Below are 17,137 nucleotides of genomic sequence, written 5' to 3' on the forward strand. Positions count from 1 at the left end.
CACCTGTATTCAGATGTACATCAGATGTGTGCACATAAAAACCTGAATTCAGCTAGAATATACAAACCAGGCATTTAATCCAATCTTTTTCTGCAAAGCTAATGATTGTTTCCAATAACAAAGACTCAGATTCCTGAAAATATTTAGACAACTAAAACAATTATTAAGTATATAACAGAATCTTCCAAAGTATTTTAACCAATTTAGGCACTGTGTTCAACTGACATGGAAAAAGTTGTCCTTTCCTAGTCTCAAAACTTCAAAGAGATGAACTTTGATTAAAAGAGTCTGAATGAGAGAATATCTCACCAGGATTTGCTGCCAAACTGGTGCCAAAAATAAATTACAGTGTAAGATTTTCTGCATTATAAAAAAGAAAAAGATATTTAAAGAAATTCAAAGATCAGCATTTTCTTTGCAGTAAATAGAACGAATATGTACTTAATTCAGTCCATGATCCTAAGACACTTCTGCAGCTGAACTGACTTAAAAGATAAGGATGTTTCTTCCAACCAGTAGATATAATTTGAAAAACAAGATTCCTTTTACACAGCAAAATTTGAGAATGCTTTATCTGATTAACAATTCCTACTAAAGTATTATAAATTTTTATCTCAAAATTTATGTAAAAGCTGATCTATCATTTTAAATTCAGTTTTACCTTTCTTAAATTTCATGTTTTAAAAAAAACCCCACCCACTCATTTCCAAGTAGATAGTGCTGTGTATTGAATTGAACACTAGATGGCACAGTGTGCTGCTATTTAAAATTAGAGCTCTTACACTTTGTCCTTAGCAAAGGTCAAAGGTTGAAGATACAAGCCTACTATATATCCATACTACTACTCCTCATAATTAATTTGTGAAACAATCTGTCTTAATGAACAGTCTGCTAATCTTCCTTACTCTCAGTTAAAAATCAGCCCAAGAATTATATAGCTGAGTCATTAATAAAGAAATCTCAAATCAAGAAGTCTCCCACTGGAATTTTCTCTACTTCAATCATATGAATTCCAAAGGGGAAAAATAAAATACTTGACAGTGTTCATGAACAAATCACTCTAGGCTTAATACAGAACAACAGGAAGTAATTTGTGTTTCTGTTCCACTTCTAAAGTTGAGCTCATTTTCATTTTAACCTATCTATGGACACTGCCAGCAAAAAAGTACTTGGAAAACCATCAATATTAGCTAACTAGTTAAAGGGACTAAAAAAAAAAAATCTCATAGCAGTTAACAAACGTTTTTAATGAGACACATGTTCAAATGTGTGCAGGGAAACAAAATTAAAGAAAAACCTTCCTGTAGCCAAAAATAGATTCTGAATAAAACATTTGTCCTGAGAATCATTTATCATGGTTAGTGTACAAAGTGACTGAAGTGTGGGAAATTAGAGACAGTGGAAGCAATTAGAAGCTATCAGGCTGTATAATATCCACCTGCCAGTACAGGATTTTTCCTTTGCAGCACTTTTTCCAGTGCTTGATCCAAGATGAATCAGTCAAAGACCACATGAGATCTGAACACCTGAAACTAATTTGTAAACCCACCATCAAAATCTCTAAGTCCAGACTGGACATTGCAAAACAGACAGCATCACTGCTGAAACAGCAGTTACAGGACTCAGATAAAAACAGGAGGTCACATATTTTAAAAAATGGACTCTTTCATCATAGTCTCTTGTACATTGAAAAAAAGTTTTAAAAGAAAAAAAAAGGCAAAAATATTCATGATGACATTAATATTTCACCCTCCTCAGTGTACTCATTGATTAATAATCACAATGACACTCCAAGGTAGAGAAGCAAAACTGCAACGGGAAAGGATAAGCCATTTAGCTCCAAATAAATTTAAAGACCATGCCAGAACTGAGCATGAACTCATTTCTTCCCTGGATCCACTCCAGCATCCTAACCATCTGACTAATTTTCCTTCCAGGGATAATTATATAATCAAGTGGTAGATATATGCATAGAACAAATACAAAAGACATGTTCACATGGTATTACAGTTTAGAATTCTCTATTTACAAACCGGGGTGCTCAAGAAAATTTCACATCAGACTTGTCATGTTCCTCCTCTTTTCTGGATTAAAGTAATTAGCTGTAAAACTTTTGAACAAGAGATAATTGTTTTTTTTTTCACAAGCCACTCTTTCAAAAGCGCATCCCTCGGCTGTTGGCTGCGATTCTCCAGTCCTGACACTGCACTATAAACCACTCAGCACATTAGACTTTACTGGATGTTGTATCATAAACTCTCCTGGGGAACAAAAAGATCTGCTATATCCATATTTGGTTGGAATATCTCCTTTAATTCTCAGCTAAGAAATCAGGATGCCAGGCATTCTGAAGAGAAGAAAAGCTTCACACAATACATAGGAAAGTCTATTCTTAATGTAATTAGCTCCTATGAAGACAATCTGACCATAATATGAAACAGAAAGAACCTTACCCAGCATGGCTTCTTCTGTGCCAGGCAGCAGAGGATGGGATACCATGCTGCCATCCTGTACAGCTGCCAATGTTGTCAAACATTTTCCATAGAGACTATTGATTTTTGAAACAGAAAAGGTAGTGAACTGACTTTGACAGAACAGAAGGTATTTCTTCCACATCTCTGGATTATTGGGATGCAAGAAAATTAGCTTCTGCCATTCTTTGATCAAAGCTGGTGGTTCCCAGAACTCTGCGCAAAGCTTCAGCCTGGCAAGTTTCAGATCAACATTACTGGGATTACTTTCTATTGCCCTCTCTAATATAGCCAGTTTCTTTTCTAAGATCAACTTGAGTGATTTTCTTCTTACTTCCTGCTCTCCCTTACTGGCATAAGGGCTAGGTCCTCTCATTAATTCATCCTACAACAAAAAGAAAAACCATTACAACATTAGGAAGAATCATCACTAGAATCACAAGAATACTGACATTTGTGAATATGAATTAACAATTCATTCTTCATCGACAGAAGATATACAGTACTAAACAAATGAAATTACAATATAATGTTTATGTATTTATTACTTATAATAAGCAACAAGGTCTATTAGAATACATACCTGAAAAGAAACAAATTCCATCCAAGCATTAATATCTCTTGGGTTTTCTCTGACTTTCTTGTTATGTTCTTCCACTTTTGTCATTAGGATGGGGTTCATGTTTATCCCAGGCTCTTGAATTGTTTGCTGCGTATTTACAGACTCATTGTCTGCGCTCTTGTGCCCTTTTCCTTGTAGCCACAATGCAGTTGATGGATCATAAATCCCAAGAGGATTTACCTCTTTTCTGTCAGAAGAATCATCAGCTTCTGCTTGGGAAACTGGTATAAAAGCAGGTGGGTCAGATGGACAATCTTTATTGCAAACAGGAATCCCATCTGTGTTCAGCATCTTCACATTGCTCTTTGTAAAGTAGCGCTCAGGTTGAATCTGTACTTGCTTCCTTTTTGATGTAGAACTGTCCCAAGTTATACACTGTTTCTTCACATCTATGCCAAGGCAGGACTCCCCTCTCCTTTTATACCTTAGAAGGGAAAATACAGTCAAATGTATTCTACAATACACATCAGAAAAAACACCTCCTTCTTGAAAGGAAGCATGGAAGAAACACTTGCATTCAAATTGACTCAAATAACGTACACATAGACCTTCAAAAGTTTAAGAACCTGGTAACTTTCTGCTTATTTAAGACTTCAGTTTATGAAGTCTTAATATGCCAATTTATGCCATCACATTTCTAATATCATAATAAGCTTCCTCTGACTTCAACAATATCTGTCATACTCAAACAGAAGAAAAAACTTTTTTCTTCCTATCATTTTAAGCCAAGTAGAACCTGGAGAAAGAACAACATACAACATCATTTAGGGCTACTTAGATTAGACTATTTTAAACTGAAAATCAGACAACATTAGTTCAGTCCAGTAACTTCTTTCTATGTCCCTAAGCTCCTGTCCATTTTATATGCCAAAAAGTGGACAAGGGTGTGGAGAGAAAAGAAAGACCACATTCATAAAGGCTACAATAGTCCTATGGATTAAGAAAGGAAAATACCATCTTCAAATATTACCAAGAACGTCAGTGGCAGATATAGTGACATGTAATGCTAAAATAATACTTTTCATCTCAGAAAACAGCTGACAATCCAAAGGTGGTAAAAAATTGAAATTAATTGTAACCAGGCAATTTTATTGCAAAGGTATATAACACTACAAAAATATAACCCATAAATTCTCCTTCTTCCACAAGTAATTATATACAGTATTATTTTATATACAGTAAACAACTTTCAGGAAAATCACGAAATGTACATAGACAATGCACAGGCCAAGTGTAGGCACCTTTAGATGGGCTTCTGTGTTAATGCAGGGAAATGTTCTGAAGGGTCAGCATAGTACCAGTAACTCGCTAAGGATGTTGAACGTGCAATTTCATCTATACTAATCTGAAATGTAGCATTGCATAAGACTAACACCTTTTGGTACAATGTCTGGGTGATTGATCTATCACTGAATCTGTTTGCTAAGAAAGTACCTGTACCTTTCTTTTTTTTTTTTTAAACAAGGATATCAAACTAATCAGTACCTTCAGTTCCCTTTCAGACATAGACACAGAACAATAAGAGACCAAAAGGGGTACTCACCCGATGATCTATAACACAACCTGGTATTCCTGACCTCAAATCATACCTTTGAATCTGACCCATTCTGCCACCACCAGATGGCAGTTCTACAGACTCACATGCCTGCAGTTTGCTACACAGACAATGAAAATCACACACTTTACACCCATTATTTAATGCCATCTTTTACCTTTTAAAATATTTATGCAAGAATCATAGAATGGTTTGGGCTGGAAGGGGCCTTAAAGATCATGTCGTTCCAACCCCTTGGACAGGGGCACCTTTCACTAGACTAGGTTGCTCAAAGACCCATCCAGTCTGGCCTTGAACATTTCCAGGAACAGGGCAACCACAATTTCTCTAAGCAACCTGTTCCAGTGCCTCTCCACCCTCACAGTAAAGAATTTCTTCCTAATATCCAATGAAAACCTACTCTACTTCAGTTTAGAGCCATTACCCCTTGCCCTATCACTACATGCCCTTGTAAAAAGTCCCTCTCCATCTTTCTTGTAGGCCCCTTCATGTGCTGGATGAAGCCTTCTCTTCTCCAGGATAAACAACCCCAGTTCTCTCAGCCTTTCCTCACAGGAGAGGTGCCCCACCCTCTATAATCAACTTGGTGGCCTCCTCTGGACTTGCTCAAACAGGTCCATGTCCTTCCTGTGCTGGGGATTCCAGAGCTGGATGCAGCACTCCAAGTGGGGTCTCACCAGAGCAGAATCCCCTCTCTGGACCTGCTGGCCACACTGATGTAGCCCAGGACACGTTTGGCTTTCTGGGCTGCGAGAACACATGGCCAGCTCATGTTCAGCCTCTCATCCCACCAGCACCCCCAAGTCCTTCTCAGCAGGGCTGCTCTTGATCTGTTCATCCCCCAGCCTGGATTGATACCAGGGTTTGCCTTGATCCAGGTGCAGCATCTTGCACTTCTGAAATCTCATGATGTTTCTATGGGCCGACTTCCCAAGCTTGGCCAGGTCCCTCTGGATGGCATCTTGTCCTTCAGGAAAGTCAACTGCACTGATCAGCTTGGTGTTGTTGGCAAACGTGCTGAGGGTGCACTTGATCCCTCTGTCCATGTCATGATGACATTAAATAATAGCACTGGTCCCAAAACAGATCCCCAAGGGACATGTGACATTGGTCCAAAGGCAAGTCAAATTCTGAAATAAACTTATTCAGTTATCTTTTCTCATCTTCTATATCAAAATGTCACAGCCAGACTCAAGTTAATAAATCACAAGATAGTAATGCTGTGATAGTTTGAATACCGATAGAAAACAACATTTTGTACCTTGCTATGTCCCCACGATACAAGGATTTGTAGGTCCAGTTTCCAGGGTCTGGTTTCTTGTCTATTCTGAAGGTGTCTGTTGTGAAAGCCTGGACATCATCGAGCCAAACAGAGCGACTGCTGGTAAGATTTGATGTTTTCTTACCTAGACTGTAGAAAAGGAGGAGGATATTCTAAGCATTTGTGCACATATTCAGCATTTACAAAACCCAGGAAACATTACATTTCCGTAGTTCATAATAATTTAATTTACTCAGTCATGCTACGTGATCCACTATCTCACAGTCAGTCCTGTGCTTGGAAAAAACCAATTAGAAATACACTAATCAGACCATCAAACCAAAACACAAACACTCCCTGCATTTCCAAAAACTGAATTTACAATTGGGAAAAATAAACACATTTAACCAATCAATCCAATCAATTGCCTGGCAAACTGTAACCCAAAAGCTTTATATTACTGCTTCTAAAATTTACTTTTGTCTTAGTAAGATGTGACAATTAAGAGAAAGAGGACAATCTGTAAGAGGATTAATTACACTGATTAGCTGTAATTCTATCCATGCATTTGATAAAACAGTGTGCATCAAAGTGGTTTCTGGATTACAGTTATACGAATGAACTTAAGTGGAAATTGCCACCTGCCTCTGAGCTGTAGACAACTATGAACTTCCAATATGAATTCATGGTACATATACATGAGTTTTAGAGTCTTGAGATGTTTTCTAAAATTTCACAAGACCTTTCACATTCAGAGCAATTTTGTGGTTCAGATTTCAAAACCAGTCTCTTGACAATTTAAATTCTTTCAGCATCAACAATTTATGGAAAGAAGTAAAAATAGACACCATGAAGGAACTTCAACACTTTCACTTAGGCAAAGCATGGGCTGGTTGGCCCAATCTAGCAAACAGCTTATGAACCAGGCCCAGACAGCCCTCCAGCAAAAACGAGTGATGAGACAGAGTAGAATGGTTTTAGCAACCAAATGATTTTTACTGTCCTTCCTGACAGTCAACCTGAGCCACCCCAAGCCAACAAGAGAGTTCTCATAAAGGAGGAGGCTAGCATGGCTAGAGATGTCAGACAATACCTGCAGCACCACTGCCACTCTTCCACATGGAAACAATGTGTCTTGGCACAGACACACTCCCACAAGCCTGTGCATTTGGCTCCTTGTTCATCTGCCTTGAGAAAAGTAGTAAATTGGTGGAAAGTCAAAGTCTACCTGGTCTACACGCAGTTATAACAACTCCTCAATGTCACCAAATCCTCACTCTATCCCTGGGAGTAGCTGCAATGCTGTGAATTAGAGCCAGAGCTGCTGATGCCAAAGAAAACACAGGAACTAAGCAAACAGAGAGAGGCAAAATGGCTGCTCAAGCTAGCAAACATGACGAGAGCCAGGGAAAGGTGACTTACAGAGCCAACTGGATAGCGACACTTTGAAATGCTCAAAACCCAACAGCCTGAGAAAAGCACAGCCAGGTATGCCCAACCTGGATACTCAGTGCATTCACAGAACCTCTTTCACTGCTCAAAGATCATGATAGTCACTACATACCTACATCTTCACTAACTACACAGGACTTTAGAGCACCTGGAATTAACATAGTAGATCTAACAAAACAATTTCAATACCCTTATAGATGTACTACAGGCAGGAAGTATGGAGCATATGGAGTAATAAATGCCTGCATATAAAAGAAATGTTAAATCATACAACAAACTTTGTCTTAATAGCAAAAAAAGGAAACGTTAATTCTGTGGGGAGGAAGTTATATTACAAGGCAAACTCAACATATATTAAGAGTTCTGCACTAATTAAGAATGTTTAATGTAATCCCACTCCAAACTCTCCCAAAAGAAGGTCCATGAAAGGAAACAAGATGCTTACAAAAACTAAACATACGCCTCTACATGTCTTTAAAAATGTATTTCATTACCACCATATCATGCTTTGATCTGCACAACAGTACTGCACTGAATATTTTCGTCACAGTTTTTCAATATGATTAAACAAGTGGTTCTAAATCTATTTTCATTGCTCTGAATGCAGGCTTAGTCATATACAGCTTAGAAAAAAAATGGTGAACTAGTGTTAAGAATTTCAGTTGAAAAGACAAGCACGGGAACCCAATGAATTTCCATCTCGCACAGTGTTAATAAATAGATATATACATACTTTGCTGCTGCTTCCTTTTCACCATTTCTACCACTTCCTTTGTTCTTGATGTGCTTACTGTCCACATCCGATTCACTGCTACTGGAGTCCCCTTTGGTCTTCCTTTTTGTCTTCTTATAGTGGTGATGCTTTTTCTTTTTTTTTTTCCTTTTCTTACTTCCCTCTTTCAGACTCTCATCTGTATCACTTTCTCCTGACAACTCAGATCTTGAAGAAGTCCTGCTGGGGAAAAAAGTATATACATCTATATATACACCTTTATATCCAAGTAGTAAAACTGTTAAGAAATAGCACCATAAGAAAGTTCAGAATCTTTTACCCCTTACCTTTACTATCCCTGTATTTTTTGGAGAAAGTAGCAGTAACACACACAATGAAAGTGATATAAATCTGTATTAAATAACAATTATATTTTTCAGCTGTTGGAATTACTGACAACCAGTCTTAACATTTTAATTGTCAAGGCATTTTGACGTGTGATCTGTATAAACATCCACCTGTTAACATTGCCAAATTAAAGAAGATGACTGAGCAGATAAAATTTCCTAACTTCACTAAACAACTTAGGTCAAGCTAAAAGATTGAGAAATCTTTCAGGGTGACCTGTTTCTTTAGGACTTATCTAAGAAATATCAAAAACACACTTTTAAAATCACTTCCAGATTAGAAATCCAAATCTGACCAATCAAGGTACAATTTTTTATGATTCCTGAACTAATGTTATCATATAATATAATAACACTATATGCAACAGACAACTGACTGAAAGATCACAAAAAAGGACAGTTTTGGCAAAACACAGGTATACCACTATACATACCACATACACTCCCATACTTAATAATCAAATGAACAGTGGAGGTCTTCTCTATCCCTTAATTAAAGCACAACCTCTTTTTAAACTTTTTTTTTCTGCAATCTTCCAATGAAAGAAAGGAGTGAGGAGTCTCAGTATTCCTAATATATCAATAAAAGAAACCGCACCATTTCAGAAGGAAGGCATCTCAAGTAACAGCCTTTACACAGTTTTTTAAAGGACACTAAGAAAAAAGCAGCCATAGAAGAACCATTAGCAGGCCTTTAAAACAAACACACACACACTCCTGCAAAACAAAAAAAAACAAAACAAATCCCCCTAAAACCACCAACTAGATTGGAGCAATTAGTTTTTATGGAACTCAGATAAAACTGATTAGTTTTTATTAAACCAAGTACCCTAGCAACAGGCAAAAAAATAAAAAATTCCTCTGTACGTTATTTTTTGACAAAGTCTTTTTCAATAATAAAATTAATATGGTGGGTTTATTATGTCATTCTGCCTGAATGGTAACTTGCAAAATCCTTAGTTTTATGACATTAAAGTCCTGACAAGATTTGAAGAAATATATGCAGAATATAGGACTGATAAACAGAACACTGATTGCATTTCAAACACACAATATATGTAAATGCAAGAATACATATACAAAAAGATGTATTCAGCTGTGCTTGGGATTATATTCTCTACCATGACCACCAACAATCATTGTAAACACGGGAGCTTGTATCAAATTAAAAGTGACTAAGGTTTTGAACCTGACAACTACAACTTGATTCCATTTATTATTAAGTGCTAGTTACGGTGTAGATAAGCCAAGTATAACAACTAGTCTAGTGATTGTATTAAAACTAGTTCTTCAGCAAATGTGGCTGCTTAAAGATCATTTTTGTAAAAGAATATAAAAGCCACTCCAGTGATCGGCATGTTCTACAGCCACACAACTTGACACATGTAGTATTTCATCAGTTCACATCTTCAACTGTCTTTTAAAAAGTAAAAAACTCAATTCTGAAATGGCTGATTTCTCTGGTTTCCACAAAGAAATCACAAAGATGATGCTTAATCTTTACATTATTTCAAGGGTCACTTAGGACATTCAAAAGCTAATGAATAATCATGACTGCTCACTTCCCTTTCCATTCCGAAATAACAATGATTTAAATGCAGCTCTAAGGAAAAGAAAATTGGACTGTAATTGCGTAAGTACAATTTCTCATTATTTTAAGTTAAAGGACATGGAAGCATTATTCATACTTTTATACATGACTCAGTTCAGGCCTTTTTAAATACTGAACAGTAGAATGAAAAGCGGCTTTTAGCTCCTGATTTTGTTCTCATATAACAGAAGATAAGCAGGACAAAAGAAAGAGGCTATTTTAAAGTACAGTGAAGTACAGTCTACCTTTTTAGTGGTGATTTTTCAGGAATGAGATTGGCAGCTTCTGTAGTGCGCTGGTGCAGTAATAGTGCATCTTCTGTAGAGAAGCTCGGGTTACTCAGCCAGTCTAATTCTGCAGGTAAAGAAAAGTGTGAGATCAGTACAAATTAGCTTGCTACACTTTTTTTAAACTGGGGTTTAATATAGTCAGCGGACAGCTCAATTCACAGCAAATGTCACTAAGTCATGTGTGATAACTGAGCATATTGGAAAGCAGCTCATGAAATTTCCATTTAGTATATTTTATACACAGCTCTACACTTTAAAAAAATAATCTGTCCAATATTAATTTTTATAATTTAAAAATTCAAGCTTTACTTATTTATATACTGTATAAATTTGTTATTTATAATAAGACTGTCTACTGTATAATATATTTAATATTATATGTTACTTGTCATATACATTACTTTTAATATACTATATAATATGGAAATATTTACATATTTAAAGAGTGAAATTAAAGAAACTACAGAAAAGCATAATTAAATGAAAGGTGCAGTTAATGAATGCAATACAATTTATATAAACTAACAAAAGTGTACTTTACCCATAGTACAGGAAATATTCTTAACATGATCTTATTGATAGGAACATCCATCACTGATAAGAATACTCAAGTGTTTTATACAAGGTCAAACCAAGTCAATTCTCTAACCACTGAAATACCATTAGACTTTTCACTAGTGTGAATTTTATGCTAATCTTGATATATTAGTCAGCATTAAGCATTCTGCATCTAGATCTCAGCCATTTCAGTCATCAGATAAGATCAGATACTGACAGAAAGCAGAGGGGGAATTTTTTGTCATAATTCTACTAGTATTACGAGTTCTATAACAATTTTCATAGATGTCATTTCTAGAAGTCTTTTAAGTATGTGAAATTTTCTAACACATTAAACAACAAAAGTTCTGTACTTAAGTACAGAATTTAACAGCAACCTCTCCAGTGCCAGACTACTGGAGGTAACAACAAAAGGAACAAATTTGGTCTCACTGCCTCTTCTCTATGCTCTTTAAGATCACTTTTGTCTCAGTGTTCTTCCTGTCACACTCTTGTCTTTGTGCTCTTGACTACACTGACCTCTACTCCTTAAACAGCATGAACACATTGTCTGCCAAAACTTATATCTCTCCTTCTCCTAAAGTATTTCTTTCAGAAATAGCTCTTCATACCAAAATTCTTTCTTCTGTCTCATGTCCCTGAATTGTTGTGCACAAAAGGATTTAAAACAGAAAAGGCTGCAAAACAGTTTGTTAACCTGAGTTAAATTCATCAAGAAGTACATTCAGTAAAGCAAAGCTCCACTTTGTGTTTCCCAAGAGACTGACTCTGTTACCAAAGGCCCCATGGGGAGGGTCACCTTCCCTGGCTCATCTTGAACCTCCACTTCTGTGCACAGGAGAACCTAAAATCCATGGCACTGTCAGGACCAAAACACACTTCCCATGAGCACCCCAACCAACAGGCTGCAGAACACCACCATGCACCATTTCCCAGCTCACCAACACATAGGACGGAGACTGAAAAATAAAAATTCAGCTGTATGATAAATATCCATACTATTGTGACTTTCTGCTTGCCAATTAGAATCACCAAACTTAAGGCAAACACACTACCACATTTTGTTGCAAATAAACATGACAACTTTTTTCCCCTTTCAGGAAAATACTTAAGATATGTGAATGTAAAATTAGAATAAAAATTGAAACCTCAAAACTGCAAACTTGCTTGCCTATTTAAAATATGATAAAAATCTACTATTTAATTTCAGTTAATCCACTCTAGCACAAATGTCTTTATTTATGATGTGTCTGATTTTAAAACTGTACATCTACCACAAAGCATCCTTCCTAAACCATGGTAAGCTTAAAAGAGAAAGATTTATGCTGGATAATATCCAAGCAACATTTCACTTGTCTATCAAAATAATTATTCCCTCTGCTGGGGAACAAAGTATCATGCAACAATAAGTTAATTTCGTATTTCAATACTGTAAGAGATGTATTAAGAAGTAACCTAAAATCAGAATTACTTCTTAGGAGAATCGTATTTAGCATTTTCCATGAAATACCAAAATGTTTCTCATGGACAAATCTGTAACCATTATATACTAAAACTACACAGGAGTTACATAAGTTCATACACCTGATAACTGCATAAGCAAATTAGAGGTATTATTCACTATGTATGTCATGCAGTATACTGGGTGCCACTTTATACATGAGATTTTTGAGATATATTTATTAAATGTCATATGGATTTGAAAAATTATCTTCCTTACGTTAAATTATTTCTGCTAATTTTGGTAATGCAGACAAGGTGTACAGGAACACAGGAGCAAACTACAACCCTACAAGGTTTTTCCACTGGTCACACTCTGGTCTTTACTAAACACAGTCAAATTCAGAGAAAGTACAATAGTTGAGAACACTCCAGATTTCAGTAAATGCCACTAGTTTGTGCAAAAAACCTTTTTTTATTTATTTACAGAAATAAAAGACAAATTTAATTCTCTTAAAAAAAATAAATCCATCTCTGTTTTGATTTGCATTCTACTACCCAGATGGACCTAACAAAGCAGAAAAATGTACTGGCTGGCAGAGTCTCTGGTGTAAAGGTGTATCACATAACCACACAAAACTGTAACTTAATAGCTAGATAGACCACCTTAAAACTATTGTATCTGTTTCAAATATATACAAAACTTATGTAATTTGTCTTTGGCCAGATCTCTGATAACTTACTTTCAGGCACAGAAATATTCTCCATAGCCTTTGAGCTTCTCTTCTTTTTAATAAAATGTAATATGTAATAAATAATTTACTAGTATTGTTTCTTGACAGAAATAAATTTATTGTAAGGTAGTTCTGTATTGAGGAAGAGAGAGATACTGAGGAAGTAGGCTGGCAGACAGATGCACAGCAATCATGCATGAGATCCATTTCCATATGAAATTTGCCTCAAATACAGCAAAACAATAACTATTAGAAACAAACTTCCAAGATGTCATTTTCCCTTAATTTTACCTGAAAGAACCTGTTATTCCCTCACAAATGTGAAGTCACTCACTAACTTGGTGCAATATGATTACAACAGTTAGCACAAGCAGAATAAGGTTTGGGGTTTTTTATATTTTAAATTATTGTTTTAGGGCCTCCAAGGTCCTAAACTCACCTGGAGAAATGGAGTGACAAACATTAATCCCCTGCCTGTGCCTGTAGCTTGGTTCTACATGAGCCAATAAGATCAAACTGCATCTTTAAAGCACTGAAGAATCACACTGCAAGAACCAACCCCTGTAGCACAGTCGATGCACCTCTGTGGATACAGCAGGGAAATGTTCCAAATTTTCCAAGTACAGCACTTCCTGAACAATTTAATTGAATTGACCTAATACTTGGACAGAACTGAACAATTTTTTCCATTATACAATATTCAAGTCCAAACAGCTTGTAAATAATCTCAAGTGAATCAATTAGCTGGATACAAGCATTTCAAACATCATAATGCATTCCAAACTCCAAAACGCTATCTCTTCAGTTCTTTGCTTTTTTTCTTGTGGAATGTCTAAATAGTTTATCATTTTTGCAGACTGGATTTATGTTCTTAAACATAAAGAATAAAAACATATAGAAGACCTATTTTGTGATATGTTCTATTCTACCACCCATGTTTATGAGCACGACAGTAGCAGCAATCCAGTGGCATGCTTTTTATACCTTCTAAAGGAAAAAAAAAAAATTTACAGTCCATGTCTACAGACACCATTTTTAAGAGTTATACAAAGCCTTTTGTTGCCTCTCAGGATCCTGAAAATCTGCTTTCAGCAAAAATCACTGCACTGCCTGACCTACAGCATATTTCAGACTGAAAGTAATGGTGCACATAATGCCTACTAATGTCAGCAAGGTTAATTATTACCACTGCTCTCCTCATGGCTACTGATCAATCTGCAATTTAGCTTCTATCAGAAACTAATTAAGCTTGACAACATACTTGTAAGAAATCACATACAAAATCAGCATTCTTGAGGCTGCTGCAACTCAGCAATCAGGCAGGACAGGTAGTATAAGCAACACTGGTGTTTCAGGTGGCACTTGTACTTTAGAAATGGTTTAGGAAGGTTTGTAAGAGCATGAGACAGAGGTGGTTGGCACAATGAAACATGGTCAACATATTCATATTATTACTTCAACTTTTACAATAAAGCTATGAAGCAGTCCTAAATGTCTGCTAAAGGTACCTCAGTTTTGCATAACATGTTAAAACCAACATACTCTGGGATTTCAGTATTATGACGGACTTTGGCTTCACATCAGCTCTGAGCAAAGAGAACCATCTATCAGACAGATACCAAAGTTGCCTGTCAAGTTCTCAAGTTCTCATAAGCTGAATGTGTGAAATTTGATATATGCCACCATAAATGTGGTTCTGAGTTAATACTTAATTTTTATAACTTACACTAAAATGTCGTTGTCAACTGCAAAGTAAAATATTGACTAAAACATAAACCAAACAAATTTTATCAATAATTCTTACACAAAATATTCCAGTATACCAAAATGTAACTCATAAACAGTGCTAACAACTCAAACTTGGACTTAAAAGTCAGTCTTCCATCTTTTTCTGTATAATTTGATCTTTCAGACAGGTGGCCTGCAGTGACACAGACTACATGTAACAAACCTAAAGGCTAAATTCCATGTTTTAAAATATAAACAAGGTCTTATTACCAGAGAATTTTTCTGTACCTCTGCCTGGCATAGCAGCTCCTCTATTCCTAGAAGACGCAATTTGGGATCTTATTATGTCCACTACTCCCTACACTAAGTGTCATTACCAGAAAGGTTCCTAAATGTGGCTAGAAGACCCCTGTACTGGCAGACCAAGTATGAACAACTGTAATACCACGAGGTGGTAATGCAGAACGGGTTAGAACAGGGTTTAGCCTGAACTGCTAAAAGCGTCACAAACTCATCATACAGACTGGACCAAATATACAAGAAATTTAGCCTAATTAAAGAATGCTCTTCGTATTTCCCCTTGCTGTGGTGTCTAGAGAACGGGAAGATTTCAAGGGTGGTGGAAGCTGGCAAGCAAAAGGCTTAGTTCAAATCCTCTCCGAATAGAATTAATAAACCTAGTAACCACTTCACTGCTTGGCAATACACCAGAAAGGGTTCTTTACTTATTTAATAAAAGCGTAACTTGCTAGACAGCAACGGTAACAATCAAAATGAGACACTCGTTATCATCTCAGCCGTGAGACTGTCGCAAAAAATGTCGCTTACAACTAATAGGCAAGGAACTCAGAAAACACTTTTTACGTTATCCAAAGATAGTGGCTAAAAAAAACCCCAAAAAACAAAAACACAAGCAAACAAACAAAACAAAACAAAACAACCCAGCAAACCCAAACAAAACAACAACAAATCAAAAGCCCCTATGCCGCGCTCCGCAGCCTCCGGGGGCGATGCACACAGGCTGACGGGCCCAGGCCCGGCGGCAGCACCGCCTCCATAGCGGGGGCGGAGCGCGGGCCAGCACGCGGCCGGAGCGGGCCCGGCAGCGTGCGCCGAGGGCCGCGGGTGGGCTGTTAGGGCAAAGAGGGTTCTCCCAGGACTTTACCTTTCCTGGAGCCCTCGGTGCTGCCGGCGGGGGGGTCCTCGGGCTGGACGGCCCCGGCGAAGGCCGGGAACAGCGCCATGTCTGGGCCGGCCGCCGCCACCGCCCACCCCGATGCTCAGCGCCAAGATGGCGCCGCGGCGCAGAGCGCGGTGGGACTTGTAGTTCTTCCGGCCGCCCCAAAATGGCGGCGGGGCTGCGCTGCTGAGAGGAGGTGGGATGGACATTAGGGTTGCTGCAGGCGTTCTGCCTTCTGTGGGCCTCCGGTATCGTGCGCCCGCTGCCGCCGTCACTCTGGCACTGGAGGAGGGAACTGCTCGGGGAAGAGGAGAGATGGGGTTTCCAGAGTCAGCCGTTCCTTCCCACCACTCTTGTCCCTCATGGAGTTCACTGGGATGGGACACCTCGGGACTGGAATGCTCGGTTGTGTAAAGGATAATGCTCTAAGAGGCGTTCATGCTTTCTGTTGGTGGCCACTGTGTGCCTGGAGGCTCGTGTATCCAGATAACCTGGATCAACACCGACAGGGAGAGCAGAGGGGAGAAATAGCCTCCTGCCGCCTGACCTTAATCGGTCTCCTAACCGGGTGGTCACCCATGGTGTCTGAGAGCGCCCATGGGCCTGCTCTCCCCGAAGGAACTGCAAAAATAATTTTTTATGCTTTTACACTTTGCACCTTCTTGGGCAGGATGTTCCATTTTTAAATATGTATTGTCTGAAACAGTGTTTTCTTTTTGTCTCAAGCCCAGTGCCTGATTCTTGCATTGTGAGGAAAAAATAAGCACCCTATTCACTTTTTTCGCAAAATATTATACACTGTTAATATACTTCAGTATTCTCCTTTCTGGACTGAAAAGTTCACCTTTTTTCTTTGTATATTAAAGCTCCTTGTTGAATTTCCCTAATTTTTCTAATTCCTACACTAATACTACTGCATGACCAGAATTTCATGTAATGATTAAACTATGTGTACTATGGGATTAGGGATTATATAGAATTATGATGATTGGTTTGCTTTGGGTTCCTTTTCCAATACCTTCTGATCATTCCTGAGCTACAGTGTCTGTCAAGAACCCATTCCTGTGTAGCAAAATAGTTAAATACTGTTTATAGATATTATGATTTGCTTCTCTATACACACCACTTTGCATTTA

General features: G+C 37.6%; 1 protein-coding gene across 2 annotated transcripts in view; it reads right to left on the reverse strand.

Moving 5' to 3' along the window:
- NRDE2 (NRDE-2, necessary for RNA interference, domain containing) overlaps positions 1–16,125 on the reverse strand; it is a 31,682-nt gene extending 15,557 nt beyond the window's left edge. The window contains exons 1-6 of one of the 2 annotated variants that reach the window (XM_064658963.1): positions 15,987–16,125; positions 10,317–10,425; positions 8,095–8,313; positions 5,910–6,059; positions 3,055–3,517; positions 2,454–2,856 (exon numbers count right to left, since the gene is read on the reverse strand). In XM_064658963.1, the coding sequence (XP_064515033.1) occupies positions 2,454–2,856; positions 3,055–3,517; positions 5,910–6,059; positions 8,095–8,313; positions 10,317–10,425; positions 15,987–16,065 (1,423 nt within the window). In that variant the 5' untranslated portion in view covers positions 16,066–16,125. Of the gene's footprint in view, positions 1–2,453; positions 2,857–3,054; positions 3,518–5,909; positions 6,060–8,094; positions 8,317–10,316; positions 10,426–15,986 lie in introns of both variants that reach the window. The other variant, XM_064658961.1, reaches the window with a different exon arrangement.
- Positions 16,126–17,137: the final 1,012 nt, after the last annotated feature.

Source organism: Pseudopipra pipra, chromosome 6 (assembly GCF_036250125.1).
Source record: "Pseudopipra pipra isolate bDixPip1 chromosome 6, bDixPip1.hap1, whole genome shotgun sequence".
NCBI classification, from domain to species: Eukaryota; Metazoa; Chordata; class Aves; order Passeriformes; family Pipridae; genus Pseudopipra; species Pseudopipra pipra.